This window comes from Lygodium microphyllum, chromosome 20 (assembly GCF_053477565.2).
Source record: "Lygodium microphyllum isolate KBCC chromosome 20, Lygodium_microphyllum_v1.1.10, whole genome shotgun sequence".
NCBI lineage: Eukaryota > Viridiplantae > Streptophyta > Polypodiopsida > Schizaeales > Lygodiaceae > Lygodium > Lygodium microphyllum.
Genome location: NC_141154.1, coordinates 55,820,308 through 55,842,276, shown reverse-complemented (window position 1 = coordinate 55,842,276; position 21,969 = coordinate 55,820,308). Strand labels below are relative to the sequence as shown.

Sequence of the window (21,969 nt, the reverse complement as noted above, 5' to 3'; positions counted from 1 at the left end):
ATATATTTCAAGGGTTGAGAAGTTTAGATTTTTTAGTAACCTATACCTTTTTCTGGAAAGTATTTCTTATGATTTGCTTGCAGCCGTACTATTCGCACATTTCCAGGGCATAAAAAGGCCGTTAGAGGATTGGCTATATCTAGTGATGGAGAGCGGTTACTTTCTTGTGGAGATGATTCCACGTGAGTTTTCGTGTTCATGCATGCTTTTTGAAAGTTATGGGTTTTAAAGTTGTTAATAGGGAAGGAAGAAAAGTCAGATTTTAGCCATTTGATATTGGTATTTCAGTTGCAATTGGTAGCATGCTAATATATGTGCATTTTTGGGTGTGTTAGTAGAGGTATATCATCCAAATTTTTTACGGGTATATCAATTTTTAGGATACTCATAATCTAATCCTCTTTTAAATTTGAGCTTCAAGATCAATTAAGATGTTAATATAGGTTCATGTGTGATATTTTTGATCAACATTAGGTTGATTTAATAGGTGGTAGATTCCAAGTCTTGATTGGATCACCCATAGCCTTCGAGTTTCCTATAACCTTCTTAGATTCCTTCTCTAGTCCATTTGTTTAGGAGGTGGCTCTTAGTATGAATTCTGGAAGCTCAGTTGTGCCTGGCCTTATCTTTTCCCCAACCCACTGAAAACCTCACACGCCCCCAAAGCCCCCCCTAATGTGGCACCCTCGCCAGTCTCTCAACCTCAATAGGCCTTTGGTCCTCAAACTTTGATTTAGTACCATTCTTACATTGCCTTGTTTGGATCCTGCCAATTTCATGGGTTTTTGGGAATCCGTATCCTTTGGGCATATGACCCTTGAAGCCTCTCCTCTCGCAATTGGTCCCACTCTATTGAGACATCTTGCTTGTGGAGGGCTTCTTGTAGGTGAGAACGTGGTGGATCACCTATGCTATGACTTGTAACTCTTCTCCTTATGTCCTAGCTAGCAGCATTCTCTCACTCCTAGCGATGGGGTCTTGCCAACACTATGAAACTTGTGTGAATACCTTGGCTCTAATATATTTTCCTAACTTTGCTTTTATGTCCAACGTTTTCTCCACCTACTTGTGGGGTGAGTTGTATCATAGTTTCATAGCTTTCTGCCCGTTCTCTTTCGATAGAATACTTGAACTTGAGTTCTTTCCTTTCTAGATTGTAGCAACTAATGGCTGTCTCACATGCTAAGAAATGGATGCAATGAGTGATAGCTTTGATGCAAGCATTCACTTCCCATTTTGCCAATAATATTTGAAAATTTATCCCAAATTTGGTGCGCTCCTTAATAGTGAAGATAGCCTTGTTCTCATTTAGGGGATCCTTTATAAGAATAGGTTAGTTTCCTATCTTTATAATGAGAGAGAGAGAGAGAGAGAGAGAGAGAGAGAGAGAGAGGGGGCTTGTACCATAGAGGAGATGCATGTCAACAACATATATATATATATATATATATATATATATATATATATATATATATATATATATATATATATATATATATATAGAGAGAGAGAGAGAGAGAGAGAGAGAGAGAGAGAGAGAGAGAGAGAGAGAGAGAGAGAGAGAGAGAGAGAGAGAGAGAGAGAGAGAGAGAGAGAGAGAGAGAGAGAGAGAGAGAGACGTCTCTGTCGTTTTTGGCTCCTGCCCCGCGCGCTGCTTGTTCCCACAGTCACTGCATCTCCTGCCCTTGACGTCCTGTCTTCTGCTTGCTCGAACTAATTTTGCCTTCTGTCCAGCACGCGCTCTGTCCCAACACCACTGCCAATCCTCGTCACCCTAATCTGACATACCTGAGGTGCCCTGCTCAGCATTTGACAGCGAGGTGTGAAGACCTACTCTAATCCCGGGTAAGACAGACTGAGTGTGTCTCAGATTGTAAAAGGTTTGTTTAAACTGAATATCACAATATAGATTGGTGTTGTGACCCTGAGGTCCTGAGGTACAATGGTCTATAGAAGGAGACAGATGTGGTTCTGTTCTGTGACAGACAGCTAGAGTTGGAATAATCTGTGTAATCAGCATAAACCTCCGAAATGACGAATTTGCAGGAATCTAATGGTATTGATATGGCCTTTGTAGACCAGCATATTGGAAATGGGGATGATAAAGACCTGGCAGAATCAGATGGCGATTCGTCAACTGAAGATTTTGGGCAGTTAATGGAAGGGGACGAGATGGGTAAACGTCGCAAGATGTCGATCGAAGAACCGGACTTGTGTGCCCTGAATTTGCCTCAGCAAAATGTTCATGCTTCGTGTTCTCAGGCTAATGACTCTTTTCAGTTTATGCTGGCCTTTGCCAATCATTTGATGTTGGAATATGCTCAGGCTAGTGAGGGTAAAACGAGTTCTTCCCGCAAGGGGAACATGTAGTCGGTGTTATGGGTGCTGATTTGATTCTACAGCAGATTGCTGCCTTCCATGAGAGGGCAGCCATCTTTTACTTTACGGGAAGAACCCCATTGATCACCAGAATTCGTGCATGGTTGCTATCCATGCTTGCCAATGTGGAGATGTGTCAGGATGATGCTTTAGGGCAAATGCAGGCTTCCCTTGTGGAATTTATTTATGATGGCTCGAGGGGTCTTTTTGAGGTCCTCTTCCGCTCCCCGGAAGTGCATGCTCATATTATGCAACGAATCCCGTTTTTCATGGATGGTCAGTTAGTCCATATGGTTCCTTGGAGGCCTACGGCGGAATTTCAAGAGGTACTTAGGCAAGCAGGCCCAATTTGGGTCGAGGTGGTTGATATTCCTGCCTATCTTTGGCCACTTCTTTTTCAGACCTCTAGGCGAGGTGTTGATGGAGCCTCAGTTGGCTTCCCATAACAGGAATATGGCATGTATGCTTTGGGATACTGGGAAACCTCGCTCGACCAAAGTTCATTTTGAGGTTTTGGGACTGCAAACTTTGGCTTATGAGCTGAAATGGGGCACATTTGCTGGACATTGTTTTAGGTGCGGACAATTGGGACATTTCATTTCAGAATGTGACAGAAGCGAGGAGGTAATGCAGTCGTCTATGGATCGTGATTTAGATATGCATGACCATCTTCCTCAGCAGATGGTTCAACAGCCTGAAGCTGTTCCTGTGTAGATTATCTAGCAGGGACAAGTAGATGGAAAGAAGGTTGCTTCTCAAGCTGAATTCAACATGCATCGCCTTCGGTGGGTCAGAACTTTTCTCCTCAGGATAATTCTTGGGTTATGGTGGTTCGCCGTAATGTTAGACAGGAGTTTCCGTCTACTCCTGTTCACCCAGCTCCCCAGACTATCACTCAGACGTTTCAACTCGAGGTAGAGAGTTCTATATGAAACCTCAATCTATAGTTGGTGCGAACGAAAAAAGGGTTTCTAATACTGCTCTGCACTTTGATTCGCGAGGAAGGATGGTGCCTCCTTGGAATGTTTTCTGTGCACAGCAACAATAGTTTCCTTCTCGTTCTTCAATTGCTAGTTTGCAAAGGGCGGAGCTCACTGCCCCTCATAATCCACCCCAAAATGAAGTTGCAGAGAGTATAAATCGGACCATATAGGATAAGGTCCGTACGATGCTGTCTCATGCTGCATTACCCCATTGTTTTTGGGCAAGGGCTGTTATGACAGCCGTTCACTTGATTAATCAGTTACCAAACAGGTCTTTTGGAGGGGGGGGGGGGGGGGGGGAGTTTCCCAAGAAGCATGGTTGGGCAAGCCACCTTTATATACTCATCTGAAAGTTTTTGGCTGTGAGGCTTTTGTGCACATTCGTAAAGAAAAACGCAGCAAACTTGAGCCAAAGTCCTGTAAATGCATTTTCCTAGGATATGGTGACAAGGGTGAAATGGGGTATAAATTGTGGGATCCCGAGAAAAGGAAAATAGTACGCAGCAATGACGTTATCTTCCGAGAAGATCGCATGCACAAACAGCTCGAAAATATTGAGGAGGTTCGTAGGGTCGTATTCCAGGAAGAAATACCTTTTGGACAGCAAAATGTGCCCGCTGTACAACAGCAAATACCTGCTGTAAATGAACCTGTAAATGTAGAAAATGATGCTAGAAATGATTAGCCAACTATTGGCCATGAAAATGAGCCATTACATGTGCAAGAACAACTAGGACAGCAAGCCGTTAATGATGATTTGCAGGCTGAAATGCCAGGACAGCATGCTGAAAATTGAAAATTTGCAGGAACAGCTAGTAAACAATGACCATTGGGTTAGGAGATTGTCTAGGGCTACTAGACAACCTGACAGATTTGTTCTTGGTGCAAACAATGTGGCTGATTATGTCGTGTTGATAGACTGTGGTGAACCGTCTGGCTTCAAGGAAGCAATGGACAGATAGGACAACAAGAAATGGTATAAAGCCATGCTGTTAGAGATGGAATCTCTTGAAAAAAATGACACTTGGGACTTGGTGCAGTTGCCTAAAGGGCATAAAACCCTTCCATGCAAATGGGTTTACAAAATGAAAGTCACTTCTGGTTCCTCACCCAAGTACAAAGCAAGATTGGTTGCAAAGGGGTTCAAGCAAGAGCGTGGAATTGACTTTGGTGAGATTTTCTCTCCTGTAGTCAGGATGACTACATTGAGAACCATTTTGGGTTTGGTTGCAGTTGAGGATATAGAGCTCATACAGATGGATGTAAAGACTGCATTTTTACATGGTGATCTGCATGAAGACATTTATATGGAGCAGCCTGAAGGGTTTGTTGAACAAGGGAAAGAAAAAATGGTATCTAAAATCAAAAGGAGTTTGTATGGGCTGAAACAAGCACCAAGAGAATGGTATCATAAGTTTGATACATTCATGCAATCCCAAGGCTTTCATAGAAGTCAAGTGAATCACTGCTTGTACACCAAGAAGGCAGCGGATGGCACCCTGATTATCTTGGTTTTGTATGTCGATGACATACTGATTGCTAGCAAGGATACTCATGCCTTGGATTCATTGAAGCAAAGTCTTCATGGCAGCTTTGACATGAAGGATCTGGGTGATGCAAATCACATTTTTGGCATGCGAATACTCAGAGATAGATCTAAAGGCTTACTCTATCTATCTCAGTAGGAGTATATCTCCAAAGTTTTGCAGCATTTCAATATGGAGGGAGGGAAAACAATTGAGGTTCCATTGCCTCCATATGTGAAACTCAGTGCAGAGGACAGCCCTACATCTGATGATGAGAAGGCTGAAATGGCCGAGATACCATATGCTTCAGCTATTGGCAGTTTGATGTGTGCTATGGTTGCTACACGTCCTGACATTGCCATGCAGTGGGAGTGGTTAGCAGATACATGACAAACCCTGGTAAAATGCATTGGGAAGCATTGAAAGGTATAATGAGATACCTCAAAGGCACAAAGGATTTGTGCATCTGCTTTGGAAAACAGAAGGCATCTGTTATTGGCTTTACGGATGCAGACTATGTTGGTCATGCGGATTGCTTAAAGTTCATTTTTGGGTATGTGTTTACCTTCACAGGAGCAGTAGTTACTTGGATCTCTAGGTTATAAAAGTGTGTCGCATTGTCTACTACAAAGGCAAAGTATGTGGCTGCCAGTGAGGCATGCAAGGAGGCTTTATGGCTTTCATGTCTGATGGGAGAGCTTGGCATCATAGAGGTACCTGTTCTCCATTGTGATAGTGAGAGTGCTATCATGCTAGCACAGAATCCTGTCTTTCATTCAAAGACAAAGCACATACAGGTGAAGTACCACTTCATTAGAGATGTACTTGACAGCAAGAGCATTGAGCTTGTCAAAGTGCATACAGATGACAATCCTACAGACCTTCTCACGAAGGGTCTTCTAGCAGAGCGGTTTGCTCATTGCCGAGACAGATGATGGGAGTTGGATAGATATATTTATTTCTTCTTTGTACATACTTAGACTTAGCTGATTCTTTTCTCCTCTTAAGGCACATTGCCTTTAGGTGGGAGGTTGTTGGGAATAAAGGGCCATCGTGCCTTTTATATGTGCACGGTTGTGAAGACACCCTTAGCACATTGTACTTTCATATATATATCTATCTAAAACCTAAAGTGGTACTCTCGTCATTGTACCTAAAAACGTGTTCACTCTCTACTTTGCTCACTCGCACTCTCTCTGTCTCTCTCACTGCGCGTAAGGTCTGTCTACCTCGATCTCTGTGCCTAACCTTATCCTAGAATTTCGTTTTTCTTGCCATTGCTTCCTTGGACTAAGAAGCCCCTATCGGAATTGGTTCAACCTATCTGATTCATGTTATGGAAGAAAAAAGAAAATCACCTAGGTCAGGTGTGGATTTCATAGCAACACGTGACTACTCCTAAAAGGATGGAGGGAGCTACTCTGTTGGATGTTAATTTTCATATGACTGCTTTGAGGTTAGCCCTTTTGCAGGCACTTTGTGCACAGACTCATTCCTGGACAGATATAGCAAAATTTTTAATAGAAAAGACTGGCATTTCTCATGGTAGCACGGTTATTCATGCTTCTTGGTGGCATGTGCTAAACTCCACAAGATCTATTAAGGTCTATGAGTTTTTTCTCCTTTTCCATATGATCACATCTTGGCGAGCGATGTTACGTTTTGTAGTTTGGCGTCCCCCGGATTTTCGCAAGGAGGAGAATTCCTTGTTAGGTGTGGTACTGGCCTCCTCCAGGTTGTTGGATTGGCTTGATAAAGATTTGCAGAGAGATAAGTTTAATCGGATGGCTCGTCCACAGCTACAGATAGTCTAGGAGGTTGTCATTCTTGGGTAGGGCTGTCTTTACTCCTTTCGGCGTATTCGTCAGCACTTTCAGGTTCCTAGAAGATGTCATGTTATTTGGACTGCCATACAAGACAGAATTATGAGCTACTATCCTTTGCTTCCATTACAACTTTTGTCTCCTTGGCGCGATTGGATATTTTTAATTCTTGATGATTTCGAGAAAAGGTCAACCAACTAGATACATCATCAGATGGTAGGCCAAGAGATGAGTCATGGATAAGGCAAATAAAGTATGGCATTCTCGGGAAAGCAAAAAGAAGTGGCAAGTCAGATTCATCTTGCTCTGGAAATCTAAGGTTCCGTATCAAGGAAAAGTGTTTGTGTGGAGGCTACTTATTGGGGCTCTTGCTATTGGAAATGTGCTGCGTGCTCGTAAGATCTCTGTTGGGTGATGTATATTCTGTACTACATGTGATGAGACGATGCTTCATCTTTTTGTCTCTTGCCTTGTTGCAAGACAAATTTGGAGTTTTATTTTCTGTGTCTGGTCCTCCTTGACTCGACAGCGGATATCGGGTCGTTTGTGGATCTTGGGGAAGATGACCTCCATGACTGACCTCTTTGAGTTTAGATTATTTTTGCCTTTTTCACTTCCTTAGATGGACAACCTTGTGGCATATTTGGTGTACTCTGATTTAGTTTTTGGTATTCATGGTCATGTGGCCCGAATTTGGGGTTTAGTGTTGTGGCAAATTACCTCTATGATATCTGCCGATGTGTTTTTTCCCAATATTGCTGCTCCCTGGCTGGATACTGTTCGCTCAACACCAGCTGTGCTTTCAATGTGACATTTCTGTGTTAGAGTCACTGTAGACTTTCCTTCATGTTTGTTATTTTTAATGCTGACTTGATGGTTTGATGTAAATATTTTCTACTTAATTCAATTATCTTTACGAAAAAGAAGAGACCGGGGGGGGGGGGGGGGGGGGGGGTTTCATGCTATAAAAACTAGGAGATGCATGTGCTTGCATAGAGGAGATGCATGTGCTTGCAGTTTCATGCTATAAAAACTAGGAGAGGTACATCATAAAATCCCAACACAGAAACTCAACTATGTGGTGAGCTATGCATAGGATAAAGAAAGAGGAAATTGAAATGCATAGGATAAAGAAAGAGGAATTTGAAATGTTACCCTCAGATGTAGGCAATCTACATTGACAAAGAGTTGTTGATACTATTAGAAATCCTAGGTTGGTGCATAAGCATGCATTGTTTTTAATACAGGCCCAAAACCATGATAAGTACAAAGTAAAGATGTTTGTAGGCCAAATAAGGCTTGGCAATAAGTACTCCCTCTATTTTGAAAATTAGGACATGTACATGAAGGCTCTAGTTTCATATGCACATCATATAGCCCATCACCATCTTTGGCTACATGGTAAACCACATGTTAGAGATACTCAATGGTGACTTTCAATGACAAGAGAGCTTCAAGAGAAACAAGGGTAGTCCTTGGATTCAGGAGAAACAAGTAAGAGAGATTCCAAAGAGAGTGGGGATGCGGAAAAGAGGATGTGAAGAAGAGGGTGAGGACCCTTGATAGAAGAGGATAAATTCAAATACTTCACTAGTAGACATAGAACAATGGGAGGAGATGCAGCTGTAAATAAGGCGGCTATTGATCACCCTCTTCATATAAGAATATTCTCTTGGGCTCCTCTTTATTGCCTAAATTAATTTATGCTCTTTGTATCTCCATATCTCTCCCTCTTTCTCTCTCCATATCTATAGCCCCTCTCTATTGGGCTCCTCTTTATTGCCTAAATTAATTTATGCTATTTGTATCTCCATCTCTCCCTCTTTCTCTCTCCATATGTATAGCCCCTCTATATCTTACTCTCTCGACCTCCTTACCTTCATTTCAATGCCACTCTCATGTCTCTCACCCCCTTCCTCGTGTGTGAGAGAGAGATTCCCTCTTATGTGTTTATTCAGTTTTTTCCAATGCTTTCCTTGACTAGGAATGGAGTTTTTGAGGCCCAATCGGCTTTTGATCTAGCTGGATAAGAAAGTCAAAAAATCCCAACCATTATGGGCACTTGGTCATGTTGGGAATAAAGGGCCCTCGTGCCTTTTAAATGTGCTTGGGTGTGAACACATTCTTAGCACTTGTACTTTCATATGTATATCTATCTAAAGACCTAAAGAGGTACACACTCGATTGTACCCACAAGTCGTTCTCACTCTCACCCACTATCTGCTCTCTCTCACTCTCTGTCTTTTTGCAGCTAACAATCACTACGTGTCTCGATCCCCGTGCCCTCTACGCTCAACAAATTGGTGTTAGAGCCATCAGGTTCTACACGCTTCTTGAGACGTCAGGCGTTAGTTGGGTGAGAAGTCGACTGCCAAGGCGATAGTTCTAGGTTGCGAGCAGGTAGGCGAGACAAGTCGAAGGCAGACTCGTATGCAAGAGAGGCAATCGATAGGTTTAGCAAGAAGGAACAATGCTGACGGGACAATTGCCGTCATGCGATAGTCGACTGGAGAGTAGGCAAATAGGTAACAAATTGATGACTGACTGAGGCGACTTCCGCAAAACGGTGCTGCATGACGGGGCTGGAGGCAAAGACCAGCGCAATGGGGCTGCACGACAAACGCTGCGGATAGGAGACGGCAGCCAGGCGTCAGGCGCGAAGACCAGTGGAGCGACGAGCGGGTGACTGCAGGGGCGCGCGATGGACACAACTAGCGGGGCATTGACAATCTTGACGGGCCAATGGACCCGTCACCCACCCGTCACCCAAAAACGTTATTTTCTTCAAAAATCTTTTTTTGAAACTCCTCCCTCTAACCGGGGTTCTCACGCATGATCACACAGAGCAAATTTGTGCAATCTTGGCCTAGAAATTTGGGGCTTTTCCTGGATTTGGAGATTGTGATGCAGTACAAGACAAATTGTGTCAAAAATTGCAGGAATGTGTGACATTTTGCCTTCGACATTTGGGGTTTTTTCATGTACATGCAAAATTGTGCTAAAATTTACCCAATTTCTAGACATTGATACACATTGAACCTTGTGCAATTTGGGGCTTTTGCTGTTTGGGAAAAATTTGTGCACCATTTGGTCATTTTAGGTACATGCAGGTTTAATTCCATGCAATTTGGACACCTAGCACTTGGAAAAAGTTGGGGGTTTTGCTGAAATTGCTCTATTTTGGCAAAATTGGTCTTTTCTATGCATGTCAGAGACAATGCAAATGTATGGTTGATGCTTTGAGCAGAAAAATTTTAGGGCCTTTTACCGTGCGCATCAAATTTTATGCCCGTGGGTACATTTGCAGCTAAAACTTAGGACTTCTCATGTAATGTGATGTATTTGCCCTTGGAACAGCTGTAATCAGTTGTGGAATGTTGTAGGACATGGTTTGGTGCTTCTGAAAATTTACCTACAGATCTGAAATTTCTGCTTCTACGTGGTCATTTATTGCTGGTTGGTATACGTGGTCATTTATTGCTGGTTGGTATTTGTTTGTACCTTGGTCACTTGTGTGACAATTTGAGCCTGCATTTGCTGAAATTTTTGGTCACATTTGGGCTGAAAATCATGGCTGACAGCAGTGACAACAGTAATCTCATGCACATTAAGAAGCTTGAAGGAGCACATAACTTTGCAGTCTGGCAAAAACAGTACTACAATATCCTGTTGCAGAAGAAGCAGGCAAAGCTGATTATGACCAAAGGGGCAAAGTCCGCAAATATGGAACATGAAGATTGGGATGAGTTAAATGAGCTTGCATGCTCAACCATCGAGCTGTCGATTTCTAATGCCTTGTTGTTTAACATTGAAGGTTTGGATTTTGCATATGCTATATGGACTAGACTGAAAGAACTGTATGCACAGAAGAGTGCTGCAAGCAAAGTGTATTGGCTGAAAAAGCTTATGGATTTGCGTATGAAAGAGGGTACAGCAATGTCTACCCACTTGACTGAGTTTAACTTCATTTTCAGCCAACTGGTTGCCTTGAAGTTCATGATTGATGAGGAATTTAAGGCTACTTTCTTGCTTTGCACTCTTCTGGAGAGTTGCAATACATTCAGGACTGCTATGAGCAATTCTAATGTGATCCTTTTGTATGCTAATGTAGAGAGTGCTCTACTTATGGAAGAGATGAATCAGCAGAACAATGCATCCAGTAAGTCTTCCAGTGCTTTGCATACTAGGGGCAGATCACATCAAAAGGGCAAATATGATAGCAAGGAACGTAGTAAATCACGTGGCAAAGATGTTGAATGTCATCATTGTGGCAAGAAGGGTCACTTTAAACGTAATTGCTACAAATGGAAGAAAGAAAAAGAAAGAGCAAGAAGACAGATGATATCAAGGAAGAGAAGAAAGAGAGTCACCCTAAGAAGAGTAGTGTGAAAATTGAAGAGATGAATGTAGTCACTCATTGCAGTGATTGTGGGAATGATGTACTCTTGGTCTCTTCACACTTTAGTGCACATGCTTTACTTGCAGATACGGATAAGGACATGTACACTTAGATTCTCCATTAAGGTTCTTTCTTTTATGTCACCCCTCATTGTGAGTGGTTCTTTGACTATACAGGTGGTCGACATGGTGTTGTTCATCTTGGGGACAATTATGCATGTGACATTGCAGGTATTGGCAGTGTGCAGTTACAGTTTTAGTATGGTTCTGTATTCATACTTCAACATGTACGGCATGTATCTCAGCTAAAAAAGAGCTTGATTAGCACATGGCAGCTAGATAATGATGGATTTCATACCACCTTTGGTGATGGGAAATGGAAGATATGTAAGGGATCTAGGGTGATTGCCAGAGGATGTAAAAGTGATACCTTGTATCCTCTCCATGTATCTAGTGTGAGTGATCATGTTGTTGCCGTGACCGAGCAGCACAAAGAAACACCGAGCAGCCAAGTGTTTCTTTGTGGCATGGCCGATTGGGACACATGAGTCAAACTGGAATGTAAGTGCTCTCTCGTTTGGGTTACTTGCCTTGTCTTCGTTATGCTGATTTTGAGCATTGTTTTATGGTAAGCATGCACATATGTCTCATAAAAAGTCTCTTTCGTTGAAATCTTTTCCTCTAGAGTTAGTACATTCCGATGTATGTCAGATGCCAGGATTATCTTTAGGGAAAAAGAAATATTTTGTCACCTTTGTCGATGATGCTACATGGAAGGTATGGGTTATCCTATTCATAGCAAGGATGAAGTGCTTGACAAGTTTAAAAAATTGTTGGCATTGGTTGAAAATTAGACAGATAAGACCCTTAAGTGTCTTCGCTCTGACAATCGTGGGGAATATGTGTTTAAGACCTTTTAGGCATTTTGTGACAGCAAAGGGATCAAGAGGGAGCTCACTGTCCCTCATAATCCACCCCAAAATGGAGTTGCAGAGCGTAGGAATTGGACCATACAGGATAAGGTCCGTACGATGCTGTCTCATGCTACATTACCCCATGGTTTTTGGGCAGAGGCTATTATGACAGCCGTACACTTGATTAGTCGGTCACCAAATAGGTCTTTGGGGGCGGGGAGGAAGTTCCCTAAGAAGCGTGGTCGAGAAAGCCACCTTCATATGCTCACCTGAAAGTGTTTGGTTGCGAGGCTTTTCTACACATTCGTAAAGAAAAATGCAGTAAACTTGAGCCAAAGTCCTGTAAATGCATTTTCCTAGGATATGGTGACGGGGGTGAAATGGGGTATAGATTATGGGATCTTGAGAACAGGAAAGTAGTACCCAGCAATGATATTATCTTTCGGAAAGATCACATGCATAAACAACCCGAAAAGATTGAGGAGGTCCGCAAGGTTGTATTGCAGGAAGAAATACATTTTGGACAGCAAAATGTGCGCACTATACAATAGCAAATACATATTGTAAATGAACTTGGAAATGCAGAAAATAATGCTGGAAATGATTAGTCAGCTATTGCCAATGATAATGAGCCACTACATTTGTAGGAACAGCCAGGATAGCAAGTTGTTAATGCTGATTTGCAGACTGAAATGCCAGGATAGCAAGCTGAAAATGCTTAACAGCTAGCAAACAATGATCATTGGGTTACGAGATCATCTAGGGCTACTAGACAACGTGATATATTCATTCTTGGTGCAAACAATGTGGCTGATTATGTCATGTTGAGAGACTGTGATGAACTGTCTTGCTTCAAGGAAGCAATGAACAGACAGGACAGTAAGAAATGGTATAAAGCCATGTTGTCAGAAATGGAATCTCTTGAGAAAAATGGCACTTGGGACATGGTGCAGTTGCCTAAAGGGCAGAAAACATTTCCATGCAAATGGGTTTACAAGATGAAGGCCACTTCTGGTTCCTCACCAAAGTATAAAGCAAGATTGGTTGCGAAGGGATACATGTAAGAACACAGAATTGACTTTGATGAGATATTCTCTCTTGTAGTCAAGCTGACTACTTTGAGAACCATTTTGGACTTGGTTATAGTTGACGATATGAAGCTCATATTGATGGATATAAAGATTGTATTATTACATGGTGATTTGCATGAAGACATATTTATGCAGCAGCTTGAAGGGTTTGTGGAAAACGGAAAAGAGAAGATGGTATGTAAACTCAAAAGAAGTTTGTATGGGCTGAAACAAGCACCAAGAGAATGATATCATAAGTTTGATACATTTATGCTGTCTCAAGATTTCCATAGAAGTCAAGTGGATTATTGCTTGTACACCAAGAAGGCAGCAGATGGAGCTTGATTATCTTGGTTTTGTATGTAGATGACATGCTGATTGCTAGCAGGGATACTCATGCCTTGGATTGACTGAAGCAAAGTCTTGATGGCAGCTTTGACATGAAGGATCTTGGTGATGCAGATCACATTCTTGGCATGCGAATACTTAGAGATAGGTCAAAAGGATTACTCTATCTATCTCAGTAGGAGTATGTCTCCAAGGTTTTGCAGTGTTTCAATATGGAGGGGGGAAAACAATTGGGGTTCCATTGCCTCCATATGTGAAACTCAGTGCAGAGGACATCCCTACATCTGATGATGAGAAAGCTGAAATGGCCGAGATACCATATGCTTCAGCTATTGGCAGTTTGATGTGTGCTATGGTTGCTACACGTCCTGACATTGCCATGCAGTGGGAGTGGTTAGCAGATACATGGCAAACCCTGGTAAAATGCATTGGGAAGCATTGAAAGGTATTATGAGATACCTTAAAGGCACAAAGGATTTGTGCATCTGCTTTGGAAAACAGAAGGCATCTGTTGTTGGCTTTACGGATGCAGACTATCTTGGTCATGCGGACTGCTTAAAGTCCACTTTTGGGTATGTGTTTACCTTCAGAGGAGGAGTAGTCACTTGGATCTCTAGGCTACAAAAGTGTGTTGCATTGTCTACTACAAAGGCAGAGTATGTGGCTGCCACTGAGGCATGCAAGGAGGCTTTATGGCTTTCACGTCTGGTGGGAGAGGTTGGCGTTACAGAGTTACGTGTTCTTCATTATGATAGATAGAGTGCTATTATGCTAGCAAATAATCCAGACTTCATGCAAAGATAAAGCACATACAGGTGAAGTACCACCTCATTAGAGATGTACTTGACAGCAAGAGCATTGAGCTTGTCAAAGTGCATATAGATGATAATTGTGTAGACCTTCTCACGAAGGGTCTTCCCGTAGAGCGGTTTGCTCATTGTCGACAGATGATGGGAGTTGGATAGATACATGTATTTCAGCTTTGTACATACCTAGACTTAGGTGATTCTTTTCTTCTCTCAAGGCACATTGGCTATAGGTGGGAGAGCTCTCGTGCCTTTTAAATATTCTCGGGTGTAAACACACCCTTAGTATTTGTACTTTATATATATATATATATATATATATATATATATACATATATACATACATACATACATATGTATGTATGTATGTATGTATGTATGTATGTATGTATGTATATAAACCTAAAGAGGCATACACTTGATTGTACCCACAAGTCATTCTCACTCTCATCCACTACTCTTAGTTTGATATATTTCGATGCCACGAAGCTAGGCGTCCAGTCCATTTGCGATTTTGGGCTCGTTTGGTTCTCTGTGTAGGCTAAAACTACTTCTGGGAAGTGTGAATATGAGAAAACTGAATTGGTTCACTTTTAGTAAGCTAGGGGCATAACAAAAAACATTTTTTCTCATGTGAAAAGGGGGGGGGAGGGGATTTGCGCCCCCTCAAATCCATGGATTTCTTGATTTTGCATGTGTTAGAGATGAGAGGAATGGTCTAGGGGCTATGATAGAGAATTTCTTCGCTTCATATCGGCACAGTCCGCACAGAAAATGGTGCACTGAACGAGAGGCCTAGAATGAATGATATTGAAAGAACATGTCAATTTGATGATACCAAGCTTTGGGTGCTTGTTTATGCCCATAAAAAGATTTCTAGAAGTGAACAACCTTGATTGCAAAGCTTGGTGGTTGAGCCACATGGACCACTTCCTCCAAAACACCATTTAGAAAGGCACTTTTTACATCCTTTTGGTAGATGGGCCAGCCTTAATGAGTAGCCAAGCACAAAAGAAACCTAATTGAAGTAAGGTGAGCGGTTGGTACAAACACGTCCTCATGATCTATGCCTTCGTTTAGTGGAAACCCTAGCTCAACCGTAATGTGTCCTCATGATTTGTCTTCTTTTTGTTGAAACCCTTGCTTTAATCAACTAGGTCATGTACTTGTCTAAACCACCATTTGCCTTGAACTTTGTTCAGAAAGATCCACTTTGTCTTCATTGTTGTGAGGAGAGCGCAATGGAGTGCGAGACAGAAATGGAGCAGGAGTAGAGTCGAGATTGAGAGTGAGAGACTCCCAAGATGAGTGTACTAGTAAGTGCTATGGTACACAAATAATAAAATGTATTTATATGTCAGGGTACAAATAAGGGTGTGTTCACACTCGTAAGTTCATGCATACTGAGACTAATAGGACTTTACACCCAACACCCAACAACTTCCCACTTAAAGGTCTGAAGTGGTACCTTTAAGCTAGCCAACTTCCACTAATAGAATGCAATGCTCATGTTGAGCCTTTGCAAAACTTTTAGTGAAACATCTGCGGGGTTATTGTGAGTTTTGACCTTAGTCAATGTGACAAGACCATCATCCAAGACCTGTTGAATGAAGTGATACTGAACATTTGTGTTTGGTACGTGCATGAAACATGGCATTCTTAGCCAGACATATAGCACTCTGGCTATCACAACCAAGCACTGGAGTACTTGAAGAAAGACCAAAATCTTTGACTAAGCGGCCAACCCAAATAGCTTTCTTTGAAGCTTTTGTGGTTGAAGTATATTTAGTCTCTGTAGTACTCAATGCTACCATTTTCTACAACCTTGAACACCAAGAAATAGCCCCACAAGCCAAAGTAAGACATATCTATTGGTAGATTTTTTAGTGTCAAGATCTCCAGCCATGTCTGAATCACAGAATCCTTGCAACTCTAGTGTATCCTTTCCATAGCATATACACTTGTCTTGTGTACCTTTTAAGTATGTAAAGATACATTTCACTGCTTCCTAATGTGGTTTGCAAGGGTTAGACATGAATATGTCAAAAGATGATGTACCAATGAGACAGTAGGGTTTGCAGGGAGCAACACAGAGTGAACTCGGCAAACATGGAGAAGAGAAGAGAAGAGAGAAGAAACTCTAATGAATACAATGATGAAGTTCTGAATCATGAAGTGAATATGATACAAGGAAACAAGCGTGCCATAGCACAAAGAAGATGATGAAGACAGCCATGAACCACGAACCGCAATGTCCTCCTAAAGGGGTGTGAGGGTAGTCGAGAGATTGGAAGAAAAGAGGTGATAGATTGAATGAATCAGCCATGAGGAATGAATGAGAGAGTGGCCTATAAATAGGCACAGTTAGTCTAGGGTGGCGCCCCTTTTTGGGGTTGTAAACTCTAAATGCAAAACACAGAAATGCAAAAAACGCAAACTGCAGGTGAAGGGTTTCTCAACACCCCCTCTCATGCCCAAAAAGGGAAAGAAAAAAAGAGTAAGGTGGAGATGAAATGCTATATGCTGAAGAATGCGCATGCAGCATGTGCCTCTTGGACAGTGTCCCTCGTGGGGAAATTGTTCACTTGCCCAAGCGCCCTAGTACAGAGATGATGAAAATATGCAATGCAGAGGAGGAGGAAGATGTAGAGGATCCCTAAGATCCAAGATTTCCACTTGAAAGGGAACCTATAGTAAAGAACAGTAGACAGAGTGAACTGGAGAACTCGAAACTCAACCTGGGGAGAGAAGCCACAAGCTCCATGCATCCATGCAAGAAGGAATACGAAGGTCTCGTCAGCAAGTTGCGGCTGAACCTCCAAGGTCCCGATATAAGTAGATCTTCAAGATCTTGGGCATCAAATGGTGAGATGACCGTTGGAAGGAAGCCACCCTATCCAAGGGTAGAAGAAGAAGGTAAAAGGCCTCCGCTAGGGTGTGCGAAGGATTGAGCGGGGGGTGGGGATCCCCTTTGAAACTAGAGGAATAGGAGTCCCCTCTGAAGTCATAGTTGTAACGTATCCACCTGTTATCTTCGGGACACGTCTTAGTAGTCCATCGGAAAGGATGTCTAGGAAGCTTCGTCCGGCACTCCCATGGAATGTTACGGGGTTTGCGATCTAGGACTTTCCGCGTCTGCCACGTAGCGGAAGTATTCCGGCCGTTCCCACTTAGGACCGACCTAAATTAGGGTTTTCCCTATTGGTCATTACCTAACGACAACTAGCGTCGAACCCAAGCGAACTACTTTACGTAGAAACGCCAGGTCCGAAGCAGATTCCCGCTGTACTTGGTTCAAGGAGAATGGAAAACGAGAGGGATGCGAAGCTCAACCTCTCTGCCATAAGGCATAGTCCCATTCCGTTCCCCTAAAACAACGTAAAATCGGGATCAATTATAACTCTAGGTCAACGCTTTTGTTGTTCGTGTTCTTTGACGATCTTCTGGCTGTGGTCCCGGCCAACCGGGACCACCTATCCATAGGACGGACCTATGGCCACATCCACTGCACTTTCCTTAGGTTGTTTTAGTTATTTAATTACCTAACACATTTAGTTGGACATGTTTCAATCAGCTTCCTTAATTAGCCCGTTAGGCACAGGTTCCTTCACGTAATCATAGCACTTGACATAGAAAAGCAATGTCAAACAAGTTTCTTTTTAACAGATTATCATATTATCTTTGAAATACATAAAGTCCAGCCCGTAGGCTTATCCACAATCCGCTCGAAGACTATCCAGCAATCCACAGGGATCACTAATCTAAGATTCCGCCCATAGACTAGTATGCGGGCCTCGAGATCCAATCCCGAGTCACGTTAGCCTCTTGTGCAGGGCCCGGAAGGCAAGGGATTTACGGCCAGAGCTCCCCCTGGCACCCAAGCGTCCTCCTGCTCCAAGTAGCGCTTAACGGAGAGACCTCTCACGGCGGGTTTGGTCCACCTTCCCGGCGCGGTTAACAACCCCTTGGTTAGGGTCAGGCAGACAATCGGGGGTAATTGAAGCTGCCTCTCCTTTTAGGCCTTCAACCTGAAGCATTAGATATCCATTTATTCTTTAATTCATTGATCAAACAAAGCAAAACAGTGCTCTTAAATCTGTAACAAGCACAAACATTTCCATTGGTCGTTTATTGTTGGCCAACTGCTAAGGAGCGAATCCTTCTTTCCGAATGCCTCCAGCACTCGATCCGGGATGACTTGCGACTTGGCAAGATCCCTAATATCCTGGGTTAGGGCATACCCTATTAACTCGACTTAATCAATATCTAAAGTTTATATGTTATTTCAATTTATTGGCTTGTCCTTTGCTTCCAAGCAATTATCTTTACCCTAGAAAGATACTATATTAGGATGATTATTCATCCTCTTGCAAGATAACTTGCGTAAGAATCTGCCAACCTCATTCTGAGAAATTGGCCATTCCCTTGTGATCCAATCACAAGATCATACGACTCTGTCCTTGTTGCACAAGTGTCGCATCAAACTATGGGACTATTTACCCTTCGAATGGAGTCACGAAACAATTTGTTCATGATTACATTAGGCTGACGTTGTCAGTTCCAAGTTCCATCTTTTTTTAGCGAGAGATTCCTAGGGAAAAACCCTAGATCACTTCTCAAGTATGTTCCGTTGTTCCTAGATTCTGTGAATGTGGGCAAGTATTAAGGGTATAGGAGTTTCAGTTTTAGCAATACGTGCGACTAGGTCACGTATTAAATTCTAGTTAGTTCCTTGGAATTGAATTAGCTCTTTCTAAAACGAGTACTCCGCGGGTTTAGGTGTTTAGGTTTATGCCAATTTAACCTATCTACTTTTGAAGATAATTACGCTATCATTTCCATAACCACATGACTTATTATCTATACGTAAGTTGATTTTCAAATCCTAACTTTTCCGGTTTAAGATCAAGCATAGGTTAGGTTATAGCCTAATTCCAATTAATCATCCTAGAGCTTACGAACAAGATTCATGCTAAAACATGCAGCCTTTTCTAATAATTATGCAGTTGAAAAACGATATTTATACCAATTGACTAGAGTTATTCAACTTAAGAATCATTTCATGCCTTGCACTTTCCTATGGATTCCTAGCACTTTCCATAATGACTTATTGCGAAGAAGATATGTCCTAATAATGCGACATGCAATCTATACTTCCATGTCTAAACGGAGTGCACTATCTTAATTCCGTTTTGTAAATATGGATATTAATCTAAGTTCAGTTCATTGAAATGCACAAAAACTACTTGCTAGAAATGCATATCAATTTTTTACTCACTTTATTTTTGTTCATTTTATTGAAAATACTAATGACCGAACTTGTCCGTCATAAGCTAATTCTTTTAAATTAACCAAAATATTTAAGACGAAAAATGCATTCTATCTCCAAAAATTATTCTCGCACGATTGAATTATAACAACATAAAATAAAAATTAGGAAGAAGAACTTGGACTTGTAGTGAGATGTCCACGTGGATGCTAGGAGACGATCCTCCTGCGGTTGCGCCTTGGGCTTTCTTAGGAGCCATCGCGAATGCGGTCCTTCCGTCTTGGATGCGGCTTTGCGAAACTCCCTTTGTAATTCAGCCGTCCCTTGTGAATGTTTTTTTCCTTCCTTTTGTAGAAGCTTCGGTGCGAATTGAATACACGGAAAGGGGTTTAGCCTTGGGTTAATTTGGGAGATTGAAGGAAATCCAAAGGAAAAGCTTGATGGGCTTTTTAAAGGCCTTGAATAGGGTTCCACGGAAAAAATGGTACTTTTTTTTTTTTTTTTTTTTTTGAGGGGTTGAAAAGAAAGGCAAGGGCGGAAAAGGCCTTACATAGATTTTTCGTGAGGGAGGGGGAAACCCACGGGCTTGGAGTTCAATTCCCGGGAAGGGGGTAGGAAAACCTCTTTAAAGTGGGGCTTACTAAAGCCACGAGAAGGGGCTTTTCTTGTTGTGTGTGTGTGTGTGGGGGGGGGGGGGGGGGGGGAAGGGCCTAAGGACCACATGAAGGTACCTTTAATGGCAAATTAGGGGGGGGGGGGGGGGGGGGGAAGGGCCTAAGGGAGCCCTTAGGAGGGAATTATTGCGAGGGTGGGAAAAAAGGCTCAAGGGTCCATATGAGGGGGGGCTTATTAAGGGCTTTAGAAGCTTCCCCAAGAAGCTTCCAAAGCTTCTGGGGAGTACAGTAGTAGATGTAGATGCTCCCTCGGAGGGCAAAGAAAGATCATCCCCCTCTGAATCCCCCTCTGAGGTAGATAGGGAATCCAAAAACTCATGGATCACAGACTTCGAAATGTCTGAGAATGAAGGAAGCGTTGCCGATCGTATCGAAGAAGGGGTTTGGGGTGGTGAAGAACTCCCAGAGAGGTAGCCTCTTGAGCGTGAGTAGGCGAGGGTGAAGGGTGGGGCTCAGAGTGAGCAATGAGTGGGCAACAGTCCCTGTTTCTCAATGGAGCGGACCGGGAAGCACAAGAAGAGGAAGGAGTCGAGCAGCCACCATCTCTCGAAGGAGCAGGCTGATGAGGAGACGATCTTAAATAATCATTGTCTCTCGATGGAGTGGGCTGCAGAACCGCAGGTTGTGGTAGCCAGTGTACCTGGAAACAGGTGGGAGAAAACTACCGCTGGCATTGTGATGATCTCCAGGAGGTCGTAGCACCAATCGATCCTTCATGTGCTCGAAAGCACGTAGTGCACATCGGATGTGTCTTATTGCTTTTAGCATAGTACTCTGATAGTCGATGCAGAACAATCTCTATGTTCCAGAAAGGAGAGGTGGCACAAGGAGTGCCTGGTGGAAGATGCATATACTCCAGGGGGGTGGGGAGCAAAGATCGAAGTCGGCAAGCATCGGTGGTGTGTCCGGTGATGCCACAATAGGAGCACCGAGTAGTCTAGTCGTCTGTTGGTAAAGAAGCCGTGGATACCAGTATGCCTTGTTGAAGAAGGAAGAGGTGGAAGAGGTCCGCCGCGAACCACGAACCGCAATGTCCACCTCAAGGGGTGTGAGAGTAGTGTGAAGCATGAACTGCAATGTCCACCGCAAGGGGTGAGAGGCCGATGGAAGGGCTGGAAGTGAGCTAGTGGGAGGAGGATGCTACCAGTAGTAAGAGGTTGCAACTAGTAGAAAAACGTAGGTAAGGAGAGAGAAATACTAAAAACGCAGGTTGCAGGAGAGAGAAAGACTAAAAACGCAGGAAAAATCGGCAGCAGTAGTCATTATGCTGAAGTCAGCTCTGAATAGTGTGTGGCAGGTTGGAAACAAGTGCCAGACTGTTGTAGACAGCAACGGCCAGCTTGGACCGCGATGTCCTCCACGTCCGAGGTGTGGGCAGCAAGCTGAAATATTTGTAATTTGCAAAAACTAGATTCTTTTCTGAATGGAGAGTGATCAGCAACAGTCGCTCTATTGTAAACAGCTGCAAACTACGGGTGGAAGGCTGAAAACTGGCGCTAGATTGTAGATGACAGCAAGGGACAGTTGAGACTGCGATGTTCTCCGTGAAAGAGGTGTGGGCAACAAGCTGAAAACACCTGAAACCTACAAAAACGAGATTTTGATGTAGCGAAGAAGAAGAGAAGTGGATGTCGAACCTGCCATCGATCTTTGCCTTTACTAGAGTGGAGGATCTTTGCCGTTGTTTGAGTAGATCCAGCTCTGATATCATGTCAAAAGATGACGTACCAATGAGATAGTAGGGTTTGCGGGGAGGAATACGGAGTGAACTCGGCAAAC

At 42.8% G+C, this 21,969-nt stretch overlaps 1 protein-coding gene across 3 annotated transcripts in view; it reads left to right on the top strand.

Moving 5' to 3' along the window:
• Positions 1-21,969, top strand: part of LOC148018916 (WD repeat and SOF domain-containing protein 1) — a 133,587-nt gene that overhangs the window by 79,291 nt on the left and 32,327 nt on the right. For all 3 annotated transcript variants that reach the window (XM_087701219.1, XM_087701218.1, XM_087701217.1), the window contains exon 6: positions 84-182. In XM_087701219.1, the coding sequence (XP_087557345.1) occupies positions 84-182 (99 nt within the window). The remainder of the gene's footprint in view (positions 1-83; positions 183-21,969) is intronic.